The sequence below is a fragment of the Arachis hypogaea genome, chromosome 16 (assembly GCF_003086295.3).
Source record: "Arachis hypogaea cultivar Tifrunner chromosome 16, arahy.Tifrunner.gnm2.J5K5, whole genome shotgun sequence".
In the NCBI taxonomy this organism is placed as follows: domain Eukaryota; kingdom Viridiplantae; phylum Streptophyta; class Magnoliopsida; order Fabales; family Fabaceae; genus Arachis; species Arachis hypogaea.
Window position 1 is genome coordinate 22576266 of NC_092051.1, and position 17369 is coordinate 22593634.

General features: G+C 35.5%; 1 protein-coding gene across 8 annotated transcripts; it reads right to left on the bottom strand.

Moving 5' to 3' along the window:
- Positions 1–1444: 1444 nt before the first annotated feature.
- LOC112758460 (lysine-specific demethylase JMJ27) lies at positions 1445–10149 on the bottom strand. Of its 8 annotated transcripts, XR_011874029.1 has the most exons (15): positions 9717–10149; positions 9526–9591; positions 9247–9371; positions 8984–9083; positions 8773–8899; positions 8623–8686; positions 7639–8413; positions 7226–7555; positions 6171–6716; positions 6010–6082; positions 5839–5924; positions 3447–5073; positions 2477–3254; positions 1858–1977; positions 1445–1715 (listed from the first exon to the last, which is right to left on the bottom strand). XR_011874029.1 is itself a non-coding variant. In XM_025807142.2 (13 exons), the coding sequence occupies exons 1-13, from the start codon at positions 10032–10034 to the stop codon at positions 1641–1643; spliced, it is 2805 nt and encodes a 934-aa protein (XP_025662927.1). In that variant the 5' UTR covers positions 10035–10149; the 3' UTR covers positions 1445–1640. The 8 variants fall into 8 exon arrangements, 6 of the variants coding, with proteins under 6 accessions (XP_025662927.1, XP_072076141.1, XP_025662929.1 ...); XR_011874028.1 differs by having other exon boundaries at positions 2477–5087; XM_025807142.2 differs by lacking the exons at positions 2477–3254; positions 3447–5073.
- Between the last annotated feature and the right edge of the window lie 7220 nt (positions 10150–17369).

Here is a 17369-nt window from a genome sequence, read left to right on the forward strand (position 1 = left end):
TGTCGAATTAGAAGATTACGTGGAAACTAAAAAAAACTACTGTCTCTTCTGTTTCAAATAACATGGACAAACCGTGATTCACCTCCAACATTGATCAACCATGCATGAACAGCTCAACACCTACTACCTACACCTTGTTCTCTCCCTAATGGAATTATGAATGGTGATGTATTTGTATTTATCTACTCACCTTAGCTTAAGAAATTGGGTGTTTTATGATTGGGGAATGGATTCTCGTGACATGTGTCCCTTTCTCACCCGTACAAATCATGCATTTTTCGTATGTACTGCAACTTTGTTTATCAACTTTGAATTTATCTTTCTCATTTATATAAAAGAAAAAAGAAGAAATAATTTATGGCATGGCACTTATGTCCGTACAGTGAATCCGGATCTAAGTTTCAAAAAGTAATAGCTTGATCAGGGAATCCTAGAATAAATATATATTACAGCTATACAATCCTTTTCTATTTACAAATTTATACTTTTTAAAAAATGTTACTACATGTACATTTGATAATTAATATATGAAACCTGGTTTTTTTTTTTTTTTGGGTCTGGATGAAACCTGGTGCTGGTTCATGCATCATCTGTTAGCGGATGAGATATAAATGTAATTTGTGTGAAATTCATATATCATCTAATGATAAAATCTAATAGTAAATATTGTAAGTCAGCATAATAATTGACATATTATATATACAAATAATACTCTATAACTTATTTTTAAAATTGGACAGCATCACTAAAACTACTTTCAGCGAACTAGTAGTTATATCCAGAGTTGGATGTTTATAATTATACGTCGTGAAAGTGAATTAAAGTTGCACATGCAGGATCAAACCAGTCAAATAGGCAGGCATGCAGGAGATAATCTGAGAATGCCTTGGCAAGTGTGAGAGACTGATTTTGTTTGTGGGGGAACAGATTAGAGAAATATAAGTTCGGCAATGAGGGGCCAGAACCGTTGGCTGTATCCAATGATAAAATAATATATTTCTCTACCCATTTTCCTTTACTCAAGGGGGGTGGAATATTTAATGTAACCGGAGCAGAATCGTGATTCCTCCCAAATTTCTTTCCTATCCGTGAAATGGATAAAGCGGGCGGGTCTTGTAGACAGTGGAGGAAATATGGACCCCGCATCAGTAGGGAGAATAATATATTTTTTTACTTTTTTCTATATATATAAAAAGAAGTTTAGAATTTAATAGATATTTAGCTCTTTCTCTTTCGCTTCCCTGTCTAGTGTGTCTTTCTTTGTTGGCCTAAAAAATACTAGTTTAGACACCAAATATGTTTTCTGTTTTTTGCTTTTTCCTAAAGCTCTTTTGACAAAGGTTCCCAGATGTTGTTAGACTAAACCAAAAAAGTTTAGAACAAAAATGCTGAACTGGCTAAAAGTAAGATTGTAATAATACTACAAACACATTTTAACAAGATATTGTTGCATCAGCTAAAAAAGCTAGGTATTATAACATGGCAGTGATACATTTTGTCATTTTCATATTTCATAATCTTATTCACCTAAATGTTATTAAGAAAAAGGGGAATCTGTTTATAACTGTAACAAGTATTCGTCAAAACAATGGCAGAAGTAGCTAAAACATGAACAAACTTCTAAGATAGTAGAACCAATCTTACTCGTTGACCGATATTATTTGTTTGACTTGTCTAACAGCATTACTTACAGCATAAAGCGTCATCTTCTTAACCTGTAAACAGAGAGAATTGCACAAAACTGTCAAGCACTTTCCATGACACATAATATTTTTATAGAAGTTATGTAGGAAACAGGGCGACGAACAAGACTCATCGACATGTACAAAAGAACAAAGATATAATATAAAAGCTTGCCTCCAATTTGTCTTCCTTGGCTCTGTGGTGTTTTGGGAGCAAACGAAACTCTTCAGTTAGTCGTAAACATTCTCCAACATTTTCCGGAGAAACGAAATCAAGAGCAACCTTTATACAAGACTGATCAACAAAAACAAGTTTAAGACAATTTATAAGAAAATAATATTGGTTAGCATGGTAGATGGAACCATATGAAGTCCATTTTCAAATAAAAGTAGGAAGAAAATGTGCTGCTAATTATACAAATCACTCTCTCAACCGCATACGTGTGCAATAAGAAACATAAATGGTTGGACCTTGATAATGACCCTAATAGGCACTACAAACATTCACAGCAATTCACAACAATGACAGTAGCAATATGACAAAGGAGAATAAGTGTACTCAATTGACATATAAAGTACTCAATTGATATGTAAGGCAAAAATCAATGAAACAGTATACCAATACTACCTTGAGCTCAAGGGAGGTCTGCACTATCAAATAGCAACATAATACCTATCATTCCTTTTCTTACACTATAATTTTCTTTTTATATCATAACCCATTTCCTAATCTGTTGTAACTAACTCAGATCTCAGCACAAGCTAATAATTCCCAATGATGCACTCATACTTACTTCTCGTAGTCTTTCATCCATACGTATAGCACTGCCAGTTGGAAGTTCCAACTTGTATGCGACATCCCCTACCCCCTGCAGCACCTTAAACGGCCCATAAAACTGCTTATCAAGCTTTAAGTTACCACGAACCACCATTGAGCTTTGCCTATATGGTTGCAGCTTCAACAGAACCCAATCATCGGCATTGAACAATTTCTCTCAACGATGACTATCAGCCAGGCGTTTCATTCGGTTCTATGCTTGTTGGAGGGCGAAACTTCAGTTCCATATAAAGAGACTCTGTTAGGGATTTGGGTATTATGAGTGCTCAAAGTCCCACATCGAGTAGTATGGGATGCTTGATGTTGTATATAAAGAGAGTAGTTCTTTCCCCTTAACAGCTAGCTTTTAAGGTGTGGTTTCCCACTTTCCTTAGATACCTAACAATGGTATCAGAGCGTAGTCGTTGGCGCTATGGAAAGGGCTACCTATAGGCACTGATAGACCGTAGCAAAGTGGCCCGTTGGGTCAGTGTCGATAGAGTGAAGCCGCCGTGGATGTCGGCTCTCAGGGCTGGTGTATTGTTAGGGACTTGGGTATTATGGGTGCTCAAAGTACCACATCAAGTAGTATGGAATGCTTGATGTTGTATATAAGGAGAGTGGTTCTTCCCCCTTAACAGCTAACTTTTAAAGTGTGGTTTCCCACTTTGCACATACCCCGGAATGGTCCGAGCTAGAAACCCATATAATGCTTCATGGACCACATTTGCGCCTTTGTGGTCCAGTACATAAGGCTGCGTTTGGTTTTGAGAACAGAACAAGACAAGACACAAAGGATAGAGACAGAAAAATTAGTATTCTTATATTTTGTTTGGTGATAAACTAGAACAAACTATGAAAGTCTAATTTATTCTCATTTTTTTCATTCAAAAAATTTTGGAAGAAAAATATAATAATAATAAAAAATATAATTATGAAAAACTAACCAGAATAATGAAAGAAAAAATGAAAAATAAGTTGTCTCTTGTTAATGTCTCTGTGTCCTTCCTGCCAGGATAGACACAAAATACACTAATTTAGTGTCTCTGGACACAATGTCTCTGTCCATGTCTCATCAGCCAAACACGATTTTGTGTCTCTGTGTCTCTATGTTAGTATCCCATGCCTGTAAACAAACACAACCTAAGTGTCCACGGAGAAGTTATACCCTTACACCAATAATGAAAAATCTTGGCATTTAGCAGCACAATTAATGGAGTCGCCATTGTCCACCATTGAAGTGTTGGTGTGGGGGTAAGAGGAAAATTGAGCTTCCTGGCAATTGAGTGAATTGACCCTTTAATGAAGTTGTGGGTGCTGCCGCCGTCAATCAAAATCAGCAGGGGTCGGTTGGCGTGTGTCCCTTTCACCTGCAGTCTCAGGGTGAAGCTCCCCGGCAAGGGCGTTGAGACTGATTCGTGGAGGTTGTTCCTCCTCGTCATGTCCCTCATCTTCCAAATCAGAGTCATTCTCCTCTTCAAGTGTTCCGGCAGTGCCATGTAAGAGCTCTTGGAGTTCCTCTTCACCTACGAGAAGCTGATAAGAAGCCTTGCAGCGATACCCCTGGCTGTAACGTTAATCGCAATAATAAGAGGGTGTGTTAAATGCCGGTGGGGTTGTTTATGGTGTTGGGAAAGAAGAGGGTGTGTTAGCGGAGGCTATGGAGCTCGTGGAAGGGGTAGTCGTTGGGTGAGAACTCTTGAGTCTAAGGTTCTGTTAGGAGCAAACCGGGGCAGGTTCTGGGCTACTGTGGCCTTATTGCTACCGACCCGAGATAAGCCCAGCATTGTCGCGTTCTTCTGCTCATGGAGTTTAGCGATGGAAACGGCCTGGACATAAGATGTGGGTTGGGCTAGGAGCAATTCACATTTGAGCTGGTCCTGAAGCCCAACAACAAAGAGGGAGATGATCCACTCCTCATTCAGCCCATTGATCCTGTTGGTCAACTCTACAAATTGGCTCTCGTACTCCTCCACCGATCCACTCTGCTTCAATTCTTTAATGGCGGTGCAAGGGTCATAGAAGAGATTCTTCCCAAATCTGACTACTAGCGCCTCCAGAAATGTGTCCCAGGTGTAGGTGTAGGTGATGCTGTTGTTAATGCCCATCAATACCATGCATACCCACCAAATGAAACGATAACACCCGAATTCTCTGCTCCACGGGTATCTCGAACGTCTCCAAGTGCTGACGGCATGGAAGACCCAATCTTCCACTCTTTCGCCGTCAAACATGGAGAGATCGGCGACTTTCACCCTTAGCCAGGCCACGGCTGTTTAGTGCACATGCTTACTGATCCAACACCGGAACAGCCATCTGCGGCATCGTCACCAATGGGGCCATAATCAGCGGCCTTCATTTTCAGCTTCAAGTTTTCACGTAGCAACTTCTCAATAGATCGCAGTAAGGAGTCCATGTTTGTGAGTTGAATTTGCGTATCGGTGATCCTCTCATTTGCCTCCACCAACCCGCGGCTAAGAGTGGTTACCTCCTGTTTGTTGGACAAGGTGAGTTCCTCCAGTCGGGTCAAATGGATTCCGTCGGCCATGGCTCCATTTCCTCTCAATGAAAGCACTAATTAATAGGCACTATAAACATTCACAGCAATTCACAACAATCACAGTAGCAATATGACAAAGGAGAATAAGTGTACTCAATTGACATATAAAGTACTCAATTGATATACAAGGCAAAAATCAATGAAACAGTATACTAATACCACCCTGAGCTCAAGGGAGGTCTGCAATATCAAATAGCAACATAATACCTATCATTCCTTTTCTTACCCTATAATTTCCTTTTTATATCACAACCCATTTCCCAATCTGTTGTAACTAACTCTAACCTCAGCACAAGCTAATAATTTTTTGTGACGCACTCATACTTACTTCTTGTAGTCATTTATCCATATGGGAGGTTTCCTCACCCTTTTGCTACTTGGGTTATTCTGCATAATTGCTTCATTAGTCCCATCCTCTTGTTTCTTTTGGGCCTCAGCATTGGCATTACTATTACTATTCGCCTCAGACCCCATGGGAACTAAAAGTAATTAAAGGAATTGGATGGGGGACTCAAATATATACTATTTATTCTTCTAGTTAATTCAATTTTTTCAACATGTAACGCCTTGTTACCATAATGCCAACCTTTTCCATAGACACTTACTTTAGGTCGTTTTAGTGGCTGCAAAAAGTGACTCGAATATTTAAGTATCCACAACTTTGTTAACAACAAAAAAAACCTTATCCCACCAAAAAAGAAGAGAAATTTGCTAGAACTTAAAAACAGACATGTTGGACCGAAGAAAAATGACATGTTTGTCACAAGATGATGAATTACTTGTCTGTTTCTCACTTGGTGAGGACATCCTGCTGGAATGAAGACAGCCTCCCCAAGGTGTTGCTCAAAGGTCCATGGTTCAACATCTGCATAAAAAAGGAGGATCTTTAATGTGGAGTGGTATTACGTTTCAACCAAGTCTAAACTAAGAAAACTAATTGAAAAACTTACCGAACTCCTTTTTCAGCTGTTTCTTATGCCTCTCATTTAAAAACAGAGTTTGATCATGAATAGGATGTATAACCTGTAAAAAAAACAGTATATTAAAAAACTGACTTAGCCCTTTCCAGATATGGGAGAGAGCATCAACAATGACTGGCAAAGCTACTCACAGAATCTACAGGATGATTTTTTATATGACGGAATTCATTCTTGTGCTTTCTTAAGTACTCAATTAGCTTAGGGACATCTTGCCGGCGGAAGATGTCCCAAACAGCACCACCGAGGGCAACCTCAGCTCCATCTTCAGTTTGCAAAGTATCTTTCTCCAGGCCTTGTTTTGACTCTCTCAGCTCAGGACCAGCAGGCTCCTTATCATCTAAAAAATCAATCCTCATTCTGTCTTCCTTATTGCTCATATTATTAGCTAAGCTACTTGCAGATAGATCATGTGTTTCTAACTTCTGACTCTTGCCTTCTTCACATATAGATGGAATGCACTGATCCACGTGGCTAGTTGGTGAAATATTACCAATTCCAATGTCTGCCTTCGGATCATGGCTCAATGCTTCAGATTTAGGTCTTTCATCAGCATCTCCTAAAGCTTCACATAAAAGTTCACGAGAGTCTTCTTCGGCATATTTTTTCTGCAATTCTTTTATTATTTTTCTCCGACAAGGATCTATCTTCACTTTGGTTGTATGCATCAACACATTGACCTAAATCACAAATTTATGTTACATTATCTATAGTATTATAAGGTACACAATACACCTAGTTAAAACAATGTCAAAAAAGGAGGCTAGGAGTTTTAACATTGATTAGACTCCATTCATAAACCAAATTCCTCCCGTCCAAATGAACTCAGAAAGACAATAACTATAAACACAAATTCAATAGAAGTATTAGAGGTTTCATTTTGAAACAAGAACAAATTCAATAGAATTATCATGCAGGGAAGATCATAAAGAGTAAGTAAAGAAAAGAAAATAAGTTTTATTTTACCAATCTCCAAGAGGAAAACTTGGAGATAGAAATGGACAAGATTATCAAATGTCTAATAGTTGGAAAATTTTGTAATTATAAATATCACATGATTAACCTAAACCTTTCCATAATATGTGTAAGCAATAAAAGAGGGTACAATTTACAAATAACATTTTTTTAATAAGAAAAATGGCAATATTCAGAAAATAAAATTGAAAGGAGTCCCTAGAGAAGAAATTACTGCATCAGACACATCACAGTGCAGCTTTGTCACAGAATCTCCTCTACCAAGCTCATCAGAAAATCCATAAGCAATATATGTTTTGGGTCCTAAATCCGGCTTTAGTGAGTCATCAGGAAGTTTAGAGGCAAAATTCAAAGTCCCAGATTTTGGATTAGTGTAATCCCTGTAGGGGAGTGCCATGAGGAACTCCGTGCCATGCCTAGGCAAGCGCTCTTCAAAAGTGGTGGATGTGGGCCAATCTTTCAATTTCAGCATTTCTGGCCACCCATTTTTATACATTCGACCTTCTAGGTAGCCTTGGAAAAATTGGTGAATATTGATCTCAACCTGTGAAACTGAACCATGTAAATAAAATAAATTTTCATTGCAATAGATCAAATTCTTTGAAATGATTAACTTGCATGACTTACCCCACACCAATCAAAGCAATCAATAGCTTCTACACTTCGAGTTTCGTCTTTAAACCTCACTTTGGAGCCTGTTTCTCTTAAAGCCCTCCACATAACCATTGGCTCCCAGCTAAGACCCGATGTCTTATCTAGAATGTTTCTCACAACAACAGGTTCTCCCCTCATCCAGTGCCTCTGGAAATGCTCAATTTCATCATCAGAAATATCACGGGCATTTGAGCTATATATGAAATTATCATTATCATCATCTCTGAATGCTGCCCTACGGGCTTCAAGATTGGTTTTTCCTTCAATAGTATTTTTCTGACATAAAGAGCACTTTTCAGTAATATCAACATCAGGCGGTGTGTAGTCTCTGGTGAGGTCCTCAGCATTATTTAGCAATTTCACTACCCAGTTACATTTGAAAGTACGTCTCAATTCTAGCAATGTGGTACCACATCCTCCACGCTGTTTTGGTGGACATGGAATGTTACCATCTGTATTAGCGTTCCATTCAGGGAAGGGGGTGGACATGTCAGCTTGAAAATCAAAATTCGTAGGCACAAGCTGGCTCTCCCATCCATATCTTTTATTTTGTTTTTTACTCTTAGTTCTTGATGAATCATGATTATGAGCTCTCTCAGAAAATTGTTCCTGGGATGTTTCAGCTTCTATGCCTCCAGGTTGGCAACCCTCCCTAAGCTCTTGACAACACATGAGACATAGATCATAAGAGCAACTGGGATTGGGGCAGCTCCGGTAAAACCCAATTATAGACGTATTGCAATTGTCACTGCCATTTATAATGGAGGCAGTCAGTTCAAGACCAACATAGGACTGACACAATTATAGATGGAAGTAATCCAACCCTTGCAGCTACAAAACCTTGTCGCAACGAATTTATACCAAGTGCATCATTCTATACACAAAAGTCCTAGATAGAGTGATAGATCAAAGGCAAATATGATGGAACATAATGGTTACGAAACTCAGAAAACGTACCAGTATAAGCGCTCACGTTTGTCTAGCTCTGTTCTTGCTATGCCTTTTTCTTGCAGTTGCTCACCTAATACCCAGAATCATTAAAGCAAGTAAATTAAAGACAGTATTCAAAGAAACTAAATTTCTATAGACTGGCCCATAACATAATACCTCTTATTTTAGATTCAATCTCTAGTTCTAAGCTTTGCTCCCTGTGAATATGCCTCAGAACAGGCAAGGCTTTATAGAGTAAGTAGCGCAGTCGATGTAATTTGACACTGGAATTTACCTCTCGGTCCTGTTAAAACAAAGAAGATAGTTAAACAAGGACATAAGGTAAGCAAGTTTCAAAAGTTTCCAAGTTTCATCATATGCCATCTACCATAAGCACTGGAACCTCCCGCAAGCAGGCTTTGCAATTGCAATTGCCTGAACAGAATGGACATGCATTCTCAACTTCCTTCTGGGTTTTACCTGGGTACCTAATTCAAGACAATCAGTGAGAGGCTGGAAACTCTAAAGTAGTAAAGGTAAAAGGCTATTCACCTTATATCAAAATGGGAAGATTATTAATTCCTTCAAGATGACTGCATATAACAGTTTTCAAGTTCTCAAAATATTAACATCAGGAAGAGCAAAGCTTACCACCTCTCAAGGCATTCATAACAGTAGCGTTTTCTGTTGCACTTTGAGCAAAAGACAACTCCACTCTTATCATTCCTCTGGCACTGATGACACATCAAACTTCCACCCTCCTTGCTTTTGCTACCCTGAGGAGCCAACATTGTAGTGAAAATAAAAGTTAAGCCTTCATCATTAAAATCAAAAATAATGATCATGAAGATTAATAAATGTGAATTTTCTAAAAAATTAAACACCACCAGTCGCAATTCATAAATGATCACGACATAGCAGTTTCCTCACCATTTGTTTCTTATCTTCAATTCCCCTGTCAGAGTCCTCGTGAATACCACACTCATTTACACTCTCCTGAAAATGCAAACGACTCAACACTGTTGGAAACAACGATGCTACATTTCCAGTTCTAGAGCTTAACAAAATTAAACCAAAATTACAGTAGCAGTCATTTAAAAAAAAAATCAAGCTGAGCTAACTTGATCAAGCAGTTTCTTCTTCTTCGTCACGTTCTTTTTTTTCTTTCTGACGGAGTTTTCAATCAATTCGGACACGGAAACTTCCAATTCGGATCCGGCACTGACGTCATCGGCGGTCGATAGCCTCCTCTTGGTCTTGTTGGACCTGCGCTCCGATTCGTTCCCTTCGTTCCTCTTAATTCTGCGTTTCTGGTCTTGAAGCGCACGCTGCTGCAAGTGTTTCTCGCAGAACGATTTTCCCAGCGACGCCACCCCGCTGCACCGGCAATTTGGGCCGGCGTTGCGCTTACACCGCCTATCCGACGGTGACTCCGTCATCTGATCGGACGGCTACGAGCTGCAGGAGGAGGTGAATTGTGGATTCTGTTGTATATGAATTTCGCCTCTAACCTTACCCCTTGCGTTATCGGTAGAAGAGAATTCATTATAATAAATAAGAGAGATTCTATTATTCTATATAATTAAAGTAATTATTATTTACTATAAAAAACAGTAATTATTATTTTTATTTATTTAATTAGAGTTAAATTTTAATGTATTTTATAATCATTTAATCAGATCTATAATTTTTTTAGTATATATTGGAATAGGTCTCTATAAAATTTTGCGTCGCACGTTTTTGTAAATTTTAATAGGTTAAGATCCGTAAATTTTATAAAAATAAGATATATCGGTTATATTTTTGAGGATTTATTTATCCAAGTGAAAACAATAAATTTAGTTAAAATAGTAATTTATATATCTTACTTTTGTAAAATTCAAAAACTTCAATGTAATAAAAAAATTTTACAGACGAAAACATCCGATACAAAATTTTTCAAGAATCTATTTAAACATATACTCATAATCTTTTAAACAATAAATTTAAAAATTATATTTTTATTAATATAATGATATATAATTTATTTTTACATAAACAACACATAAAATTTAATTCATCTTTAGTTATTTAGTATTGTTAATAAATTATTTTTTCTTTTGCTTGGAAGCACTCTAATAGGCTACACATTTGCCTAATACTATACAATAACTTTTGATATGACTAATTCTCAAGTGTAAAAAGATAATTTGCAAAATTTGCTTTGGATAAATCAAAGGCGTTAAGAGTGGCTAACATAAAAAATATAAGTTAAGAAAAAAAATTAAAAATTAAAAAGAAGCCAAACTAAAAAATTAAAAATTTATACATACAATTTATTGATTTTTAGGGATTATTATTCTCCTTTTCTCTATCGTAACTTTATCATTAGATGAGTTTTTTAAATGACAATTATTTTTTATAGAGAATAAAAACGGTCAAAAATCGTCAAATTAACAATGTAATTTCTACGAAATGGTTAGACACTTTTATAACTTTAGGATTAATAATGACCATTATTAAGACTAATTGGTAGGTTGATTATTTTTTATTTTTTTGTTGGACTTGTTCTCATTTATGTCTTTTTTTTTTTTTCAGGGATATAAACTACAAATTATTTTCTGTAAAAAAAAAGTTTTTTAAATACAAGATTGGGTAAATATTAGTGATGTTATTTAATTATTGAGTCTTATTCGACTATTGATATGAGTCTGTTTAAGACTTTTGTGTTTTTATAAATTCTTCTTATTGAAGTTTGAACTCCTTTATTTATTAAAAAATGTCTAAATAAATGTGGTAGTAATACTTTTAATAATATCTGCCATCTAGTACGTATAGAAAAATAAAATATTTTGCTTCAATAAAAAATACAAATTTTTTAAACAAAAAATATCATTAATAATGGGACTATGATTTTGAAGGATAGTATAATTAAGGTAGTATAAATGTGTATCTTATAACATGAGTTTCTTTTTTATACCGCTCCAATCTTTTTTGCATTAGTGTTAAGCAAGAGGGAAAAATGTTATAATATATTGTATGAAAATGATTGATTGAACCTTGTGGACTGGAATTAAGAGATTAACAATAGTTTAATTATAGCATATTGTCGTTGTTAATATTGATAGGTTATTTTCGAATTGTTGTGTGGCTATTGTTGGTTTAGTTAGTATTCACTTGTTAAATGAAGTTGAGTTTGGTTCGAATTTGGTAGATGGAATATAATTTTCGAATGGAAAAAATAATGGAAATGTCATATGAAGAAAGTGATTCGGGAAAACAATAATCTAGTCAACAAGCAGGAATTCCAGAATGGTGACTTATATTCCGATGAGGATGGCTTTGAGTACAAAAAGGTGATAGAGTTAAACTTAGAGGACATAATGAAGAAGGTATTCGAAGCAAGGAGCGTGCGTATGAATTTTATTTTAAGTGTTGGGAGATGCTATGGATTTAAAGTATCCAAGAGAGGCTATGCGAGGGATGAAGATAGAATTATTGTAAGACAAAAGTTCTTTTGTAATAGGTCCTACTTAAGGGATGAAAAGCATTACAACAGATTAGATAGGAAAAAAGCCCACAAACTTTAAACTTGCACAAATTCTCGGACTTTGATGTCCATATATTTTGACAAAAAAAAAAACGGTATTTGAAAGGTTCGAAAAGTTACACTTGAGCATAACTATAACCTAACACCTAAGAAAATAGTTTACATGATTCTGAAATTTCGTGTGATCTCTCTAAGTTTGCTAAGGCCCACATTGATAGCATGCATCCAAACAGATTGCCGACATCTAAGATACTTAATTATATGGTAGACATTGCATGTGGTTATTTTTTATTGAGATTTATGAAAATGGATGCGTACAACTATGTTAATCATGTTAGACGTGTAAAAGTTATAGATGACGATATGAACACTCCAACTAAATGTCTATTGTTTACTAACCAACCCAAAAATATTTGTCAACTCCAAAAACTCTTGCAACAAAACTAAAAGTTCTTACAAAAATTCTAAAAAAATTTGACAATATGATTTTAGATTTTTCGTACTTTCACAGACCCAATAAAAACATCTAGGAATAAATGACCATTTGTACCCATGAGAGATGAAAACGCTGATATTTGTACCCATGAAAGTTCGAAACTAATCTTGTACCCATGATAGATGCTGTCCGTATGACAAAAGTACCCTGGCTTGGATCTGAGCTTGGTTCGTGGGTTTCCGAACCTACGTGGCACTCCCAACCTCCCCCCCCCCCCAAAAATCTGAGCCAACCATTCATCATCTTCATCTTCTTCACCATCACCATCACCATAACCTCCATAACCTCCATCACCGTCACCTCAGCACCGCCACAGCCACCTCCCTTCACCACAACCTCCAGAGACAACCCACACCGCTGCGCCCCTTTCTCTTCTTCTTTCCCTCTTCTCACTCCTCCTCTCCACCAAACAGCCGCGACACCCAACCTTCTCCGCAGCGTCTGTCCGAACCCTACCTCCCCCAAAGCTCCCAGTAGCATCAGACAAGCCAAATTTTTCAAACAGAATTTTCAAACACCAGCATGAATCAAAACAAACCTAAATCCACTAACATGCATTTCTAACTAACCAAATTAAGCAAAATGAACTAAAAGCAATACAATGAAAGAAACAGAACTCAGGGGAAAACGCAGGGGATGGAAGACACAGGGGAAAACGGAGGGGATGGAAGACACAGGGGCTGCACCCTGTTCTGGTCGTTCCATGGGAGAACGGGAAATGGCGCTGGAATCGCAACGGTGCTAGGCTGGTTCGCGATGGTGAGATGGGATGACAGAGAAGGAAGAAGAAAGGGGAAAAGGGGCTCATCGTCGGTGTTGCTGTGGCTCGTCGACGGCGCGGTGGTTCGGCCAGTGTGAGAGAGGGAGGAGAAGGTGGCCGGTTTGTTGGTGTGGCTGAGGAAGACAGAGAACACGCAAAGGGAAGAAAAGGGAAGAGGGTTGCGGTGGCTCGTAGAGGCCAACGGTGATGGTTGGCGGAGCTAGGGTTCGGACAGAGGAGTGGTGACGGGTTGAAATGCCGTAAGGACGCTGCGGAGAAGGTTGGGTGTCGCAGCTGTTTGGTGGCAGACGAGAGGAGACCCAGGAATGGAGAAGATGGCCGCTGCCGCTCTGGGCTTTGGTGGAGAGGAGGAGCTAGCGCGGTGGTTTCTGGGCTCAGCGGAGGTGAGAAGCGGGAAAGAAGAAGAGAAAGGGGCGCAGCGGTGTGGGTTGTCGCCGGAGGTTGTGGTGAAGGGAGGTGGCTGTGGCGGTGCTGAGGTGATGGTGATGGAGGTTATGGACTTATGGTGATGGTGAAGAAGATGAAGATGATGATGGTGAATGGTTGGCTCATATTTGGGGGGGGAGGGGAGGTTGGGAGTGCCACGTAGGTTCGGAAACCCACGAACCAAGCTCAGATCCAAGCCAGGGTACTTTTGTCACACGGATAGCATCTATCATGGGTACAAGATTAGTTTCAAGCTTTCATGGGTACAAATGTCAGTATTTTCATCTCTCATGAGTATAAATGGTCATTTATTCAAACATCTAGGCCATAAATCATCTTAAGGGCACATACTACTATATAATTGCACATTACTTAATTAATGTTAACACATTTTCTTAATCACGAATCACAACGACACATATGGTAGTAGTATGAACTCATCTTTAAACAATAATATTTAGTAATAGATTAGGCAGTATAATTTATTTTTTTTGGGTTAATTATTATCATAAAAAATATTAAATCATAATATTAACAACATGAATAATATTATTTATCTTTTAAGTATTATTATTATTATTATTATTATTATTATTATTATTATTATTATTATTATTATTATTATTATTATTATTATTATTATTATTAGAGTTGTTATGAATTTTGTTATTTGTACTATTATTAAAATTATGATAAAATATATTTTTTGTTCCTGAAATTTGACAAAAATTTTAAAAATACCCCTAAGTTTTATTTTATTTCAATTTTGTCCTAAAAGTTTTTTATTTACATCAAATATACTCCTACGGCTAATTTTTCAAAAAATTTAAGACCGATTCAACAACAATTTCATAAGAATAACCCTCAACACAAGCAAATTAAGCATAATTTCCATGCATTATTGTTAGATTGGTTTTAAATTTTTGAAAATTTAGCTGTCGATGGTATATTTGATGCAAATTGAAAACTTTTAGGACAAAATCGAAACAAAATAAAACTTAGAAGTATTTTTGAAACTTTTGTCAAATTTCAGAGACAAAAAATATAATTTACCTTTAAAATTATTATCAAAGTACTAATATTTATAATTATTGTTAATATTATAAGTATTAGTAATAAATATTATTATCGCTGTGAATATCATTAGTAGTGGTAGTAATTTATCAAGAACTATCATATGTAACTCGATGTCTAGATCATCTTTGTATTCAAAAAATTTTTTTTACACAAAATTATTTGTGTGTGCATTTATTCATCTTGATCCCAAAAAAAGATATAAATAAGAACAAGCCAAAACAAAAACAAAAACAAAAAATAATCAACCTACTAATTAATCTTGATAATGGTCATCAACAATTTTAAAGTTATAAAGATGTCTGACCACTATCAAAATAGGGACGGAGCTAAAATATAATTTGAGGATGCCAAAATTTAATTTTTTTTAATATAAAAATTAAAATAAAAATTTTAAGAGAGCTAAACCAAATTTTATACATAATTTATTAAAAAAAAATTGAAATTTAGGGAAGGTCATTGCCCCTCCTTAATTTATGAGAAATTTTGTCCCTGTATCAAGGAATTACGTTATCAATTCTGTGGTTTTGACCGTCTTTGTCCCTTACAAAAGCCAGCTGTCATTCAATGACTCATCTATTGCAAATCTATTTATTTACATATATAGATATTTCTAGACAATTTACATTTAATAATTGATCATCTTGTATTTAATCTTTTAATTATCTTGGAACTTGGATATCAATTGTAACAAGGAGTTGATCTTATAAATGATATTTTTAGGCTTAGTCAAGTACTTTTAAGAGATTTTTTCTTTTTTTTTTTTTTATATTTGAAGTTATTTGGATTTGGTCATGATTTTGTGTTTTAGATATAGCATCGGATAATGGAGAGTAAACAAATATCTGGTTTATGAATCATTTATTTTCCTTTTAATAGGGTCTAAACAAACAATAACAATTTAAAAAGAAAATCTTCTTCTTTCTCAGGTTTTTTATTTAAATAAAAATCTTTATTTAACCAAATAAAAATAATACAAAAATATATTATTTTGTGCATTTAATTGCTTATTATTTCACGAGAATGAAAAACAAAGATTTGTATAATAAAGGGGTGATATTTTTACCCCGTAAAAATCCGTATAATACCTGTATGTATGAAATAACTGAAATATCCTTATTATATATATAATACTATATATTGAATTTTGATTATTTTTTATGATTAATTCTCAAGTGTAAAAAGATAATCTGCATACATAGATTTGCTTTGGATGAGTCTTTTAAATAATAACTGCCTTTTATAAGGGACAAAAACTGTCAGAAATCGCAGAATTAACAGTGTGATTTCTGCGAAAGTAGTCAAACGCCTTTATAACTTTAGGATTATTAATGATCATTATTAACACTAATTGGTAAGCTGATTATTTTTTATTTTTTTTATTGGACTTATTTTCACTTATGTCTTTTTTTAGGTATCAAAATGGATAAATGAACCACAATTATTTTGTGTAGAAAAAAGTTTTTTGAATGTATAGTATAAATATTAGTGATGTTATTTAATTATTGGGTCTTATTCGACTATTAGTATGAATTTATTTAAAATTTTTGTGTTTTTATAAATTTTTTTTGTTGAAGTTTGAACTCCTTTATTTATTAAAAAATACAGAAAAATCCTAAAACATGGGCATTTAATATGTTTCATGTAAGGTGCAGAATACATTACGTGATAAAGTGTATAAATGAATGTGGTAGTAATACTTCTAATAATATTTGCCATCTAGTATGTGTAGGAAAACAAGATATTTTGCTTCAATAAGAAATACAAGTTTTTTAAACAAAAAAAATCATATAACAATGGGACTATGATTTTGAAAGATAGTATAATTAAGGCAATATAAACGTGTATCTTATGACATGAGTTTTTCTTTATACCCCTCCAATCTTTTTTGTATTAGTGTTAAGTAAGAGGGAAAAATATTGTAATATATTCTATGAAAATGGTTGATTGAACATTCTGGATCAAAATTAAGAGATTAGCAATAGTTTAAATATAGTAGATTGTTGTTGTTAATATTGATAGGTTATTCTTGAATTGTTGTGTGGCTATTGTTGGTTTAGTTAGTATTTACTTGTTAAATGAAGTTCAGTTTGGTTTGAATTTGGCAGATAGAGTGCGATTTTCGGATGGAAAAAACAATGGAAATGTCATCTGAAGAAAGTGATTCGTGAGAAGAATTTCCAAACAATGATCCAGCCAACAAACATGAATTTGGTGGCTCATATTTTGATGAGGATAGCTTTCAGTACAAAGAGGTGATGGGATTAAACTTAGAGGACATAATGAAAAAGGTATTTCGAAGTGAGGAGTGTGCGTATGAGTTTTATTTAAGTGTTGGGAGATGTTATGGATTTGGGTACGCAAGAGAGACTATGCGAAGGATAAAGATAAGATTATTGTAAGACAGGTTCTTTTGTAACGGGCCGACTTAAGGGATGAAAAGAATTACAATAGATTAGATAGGAAGA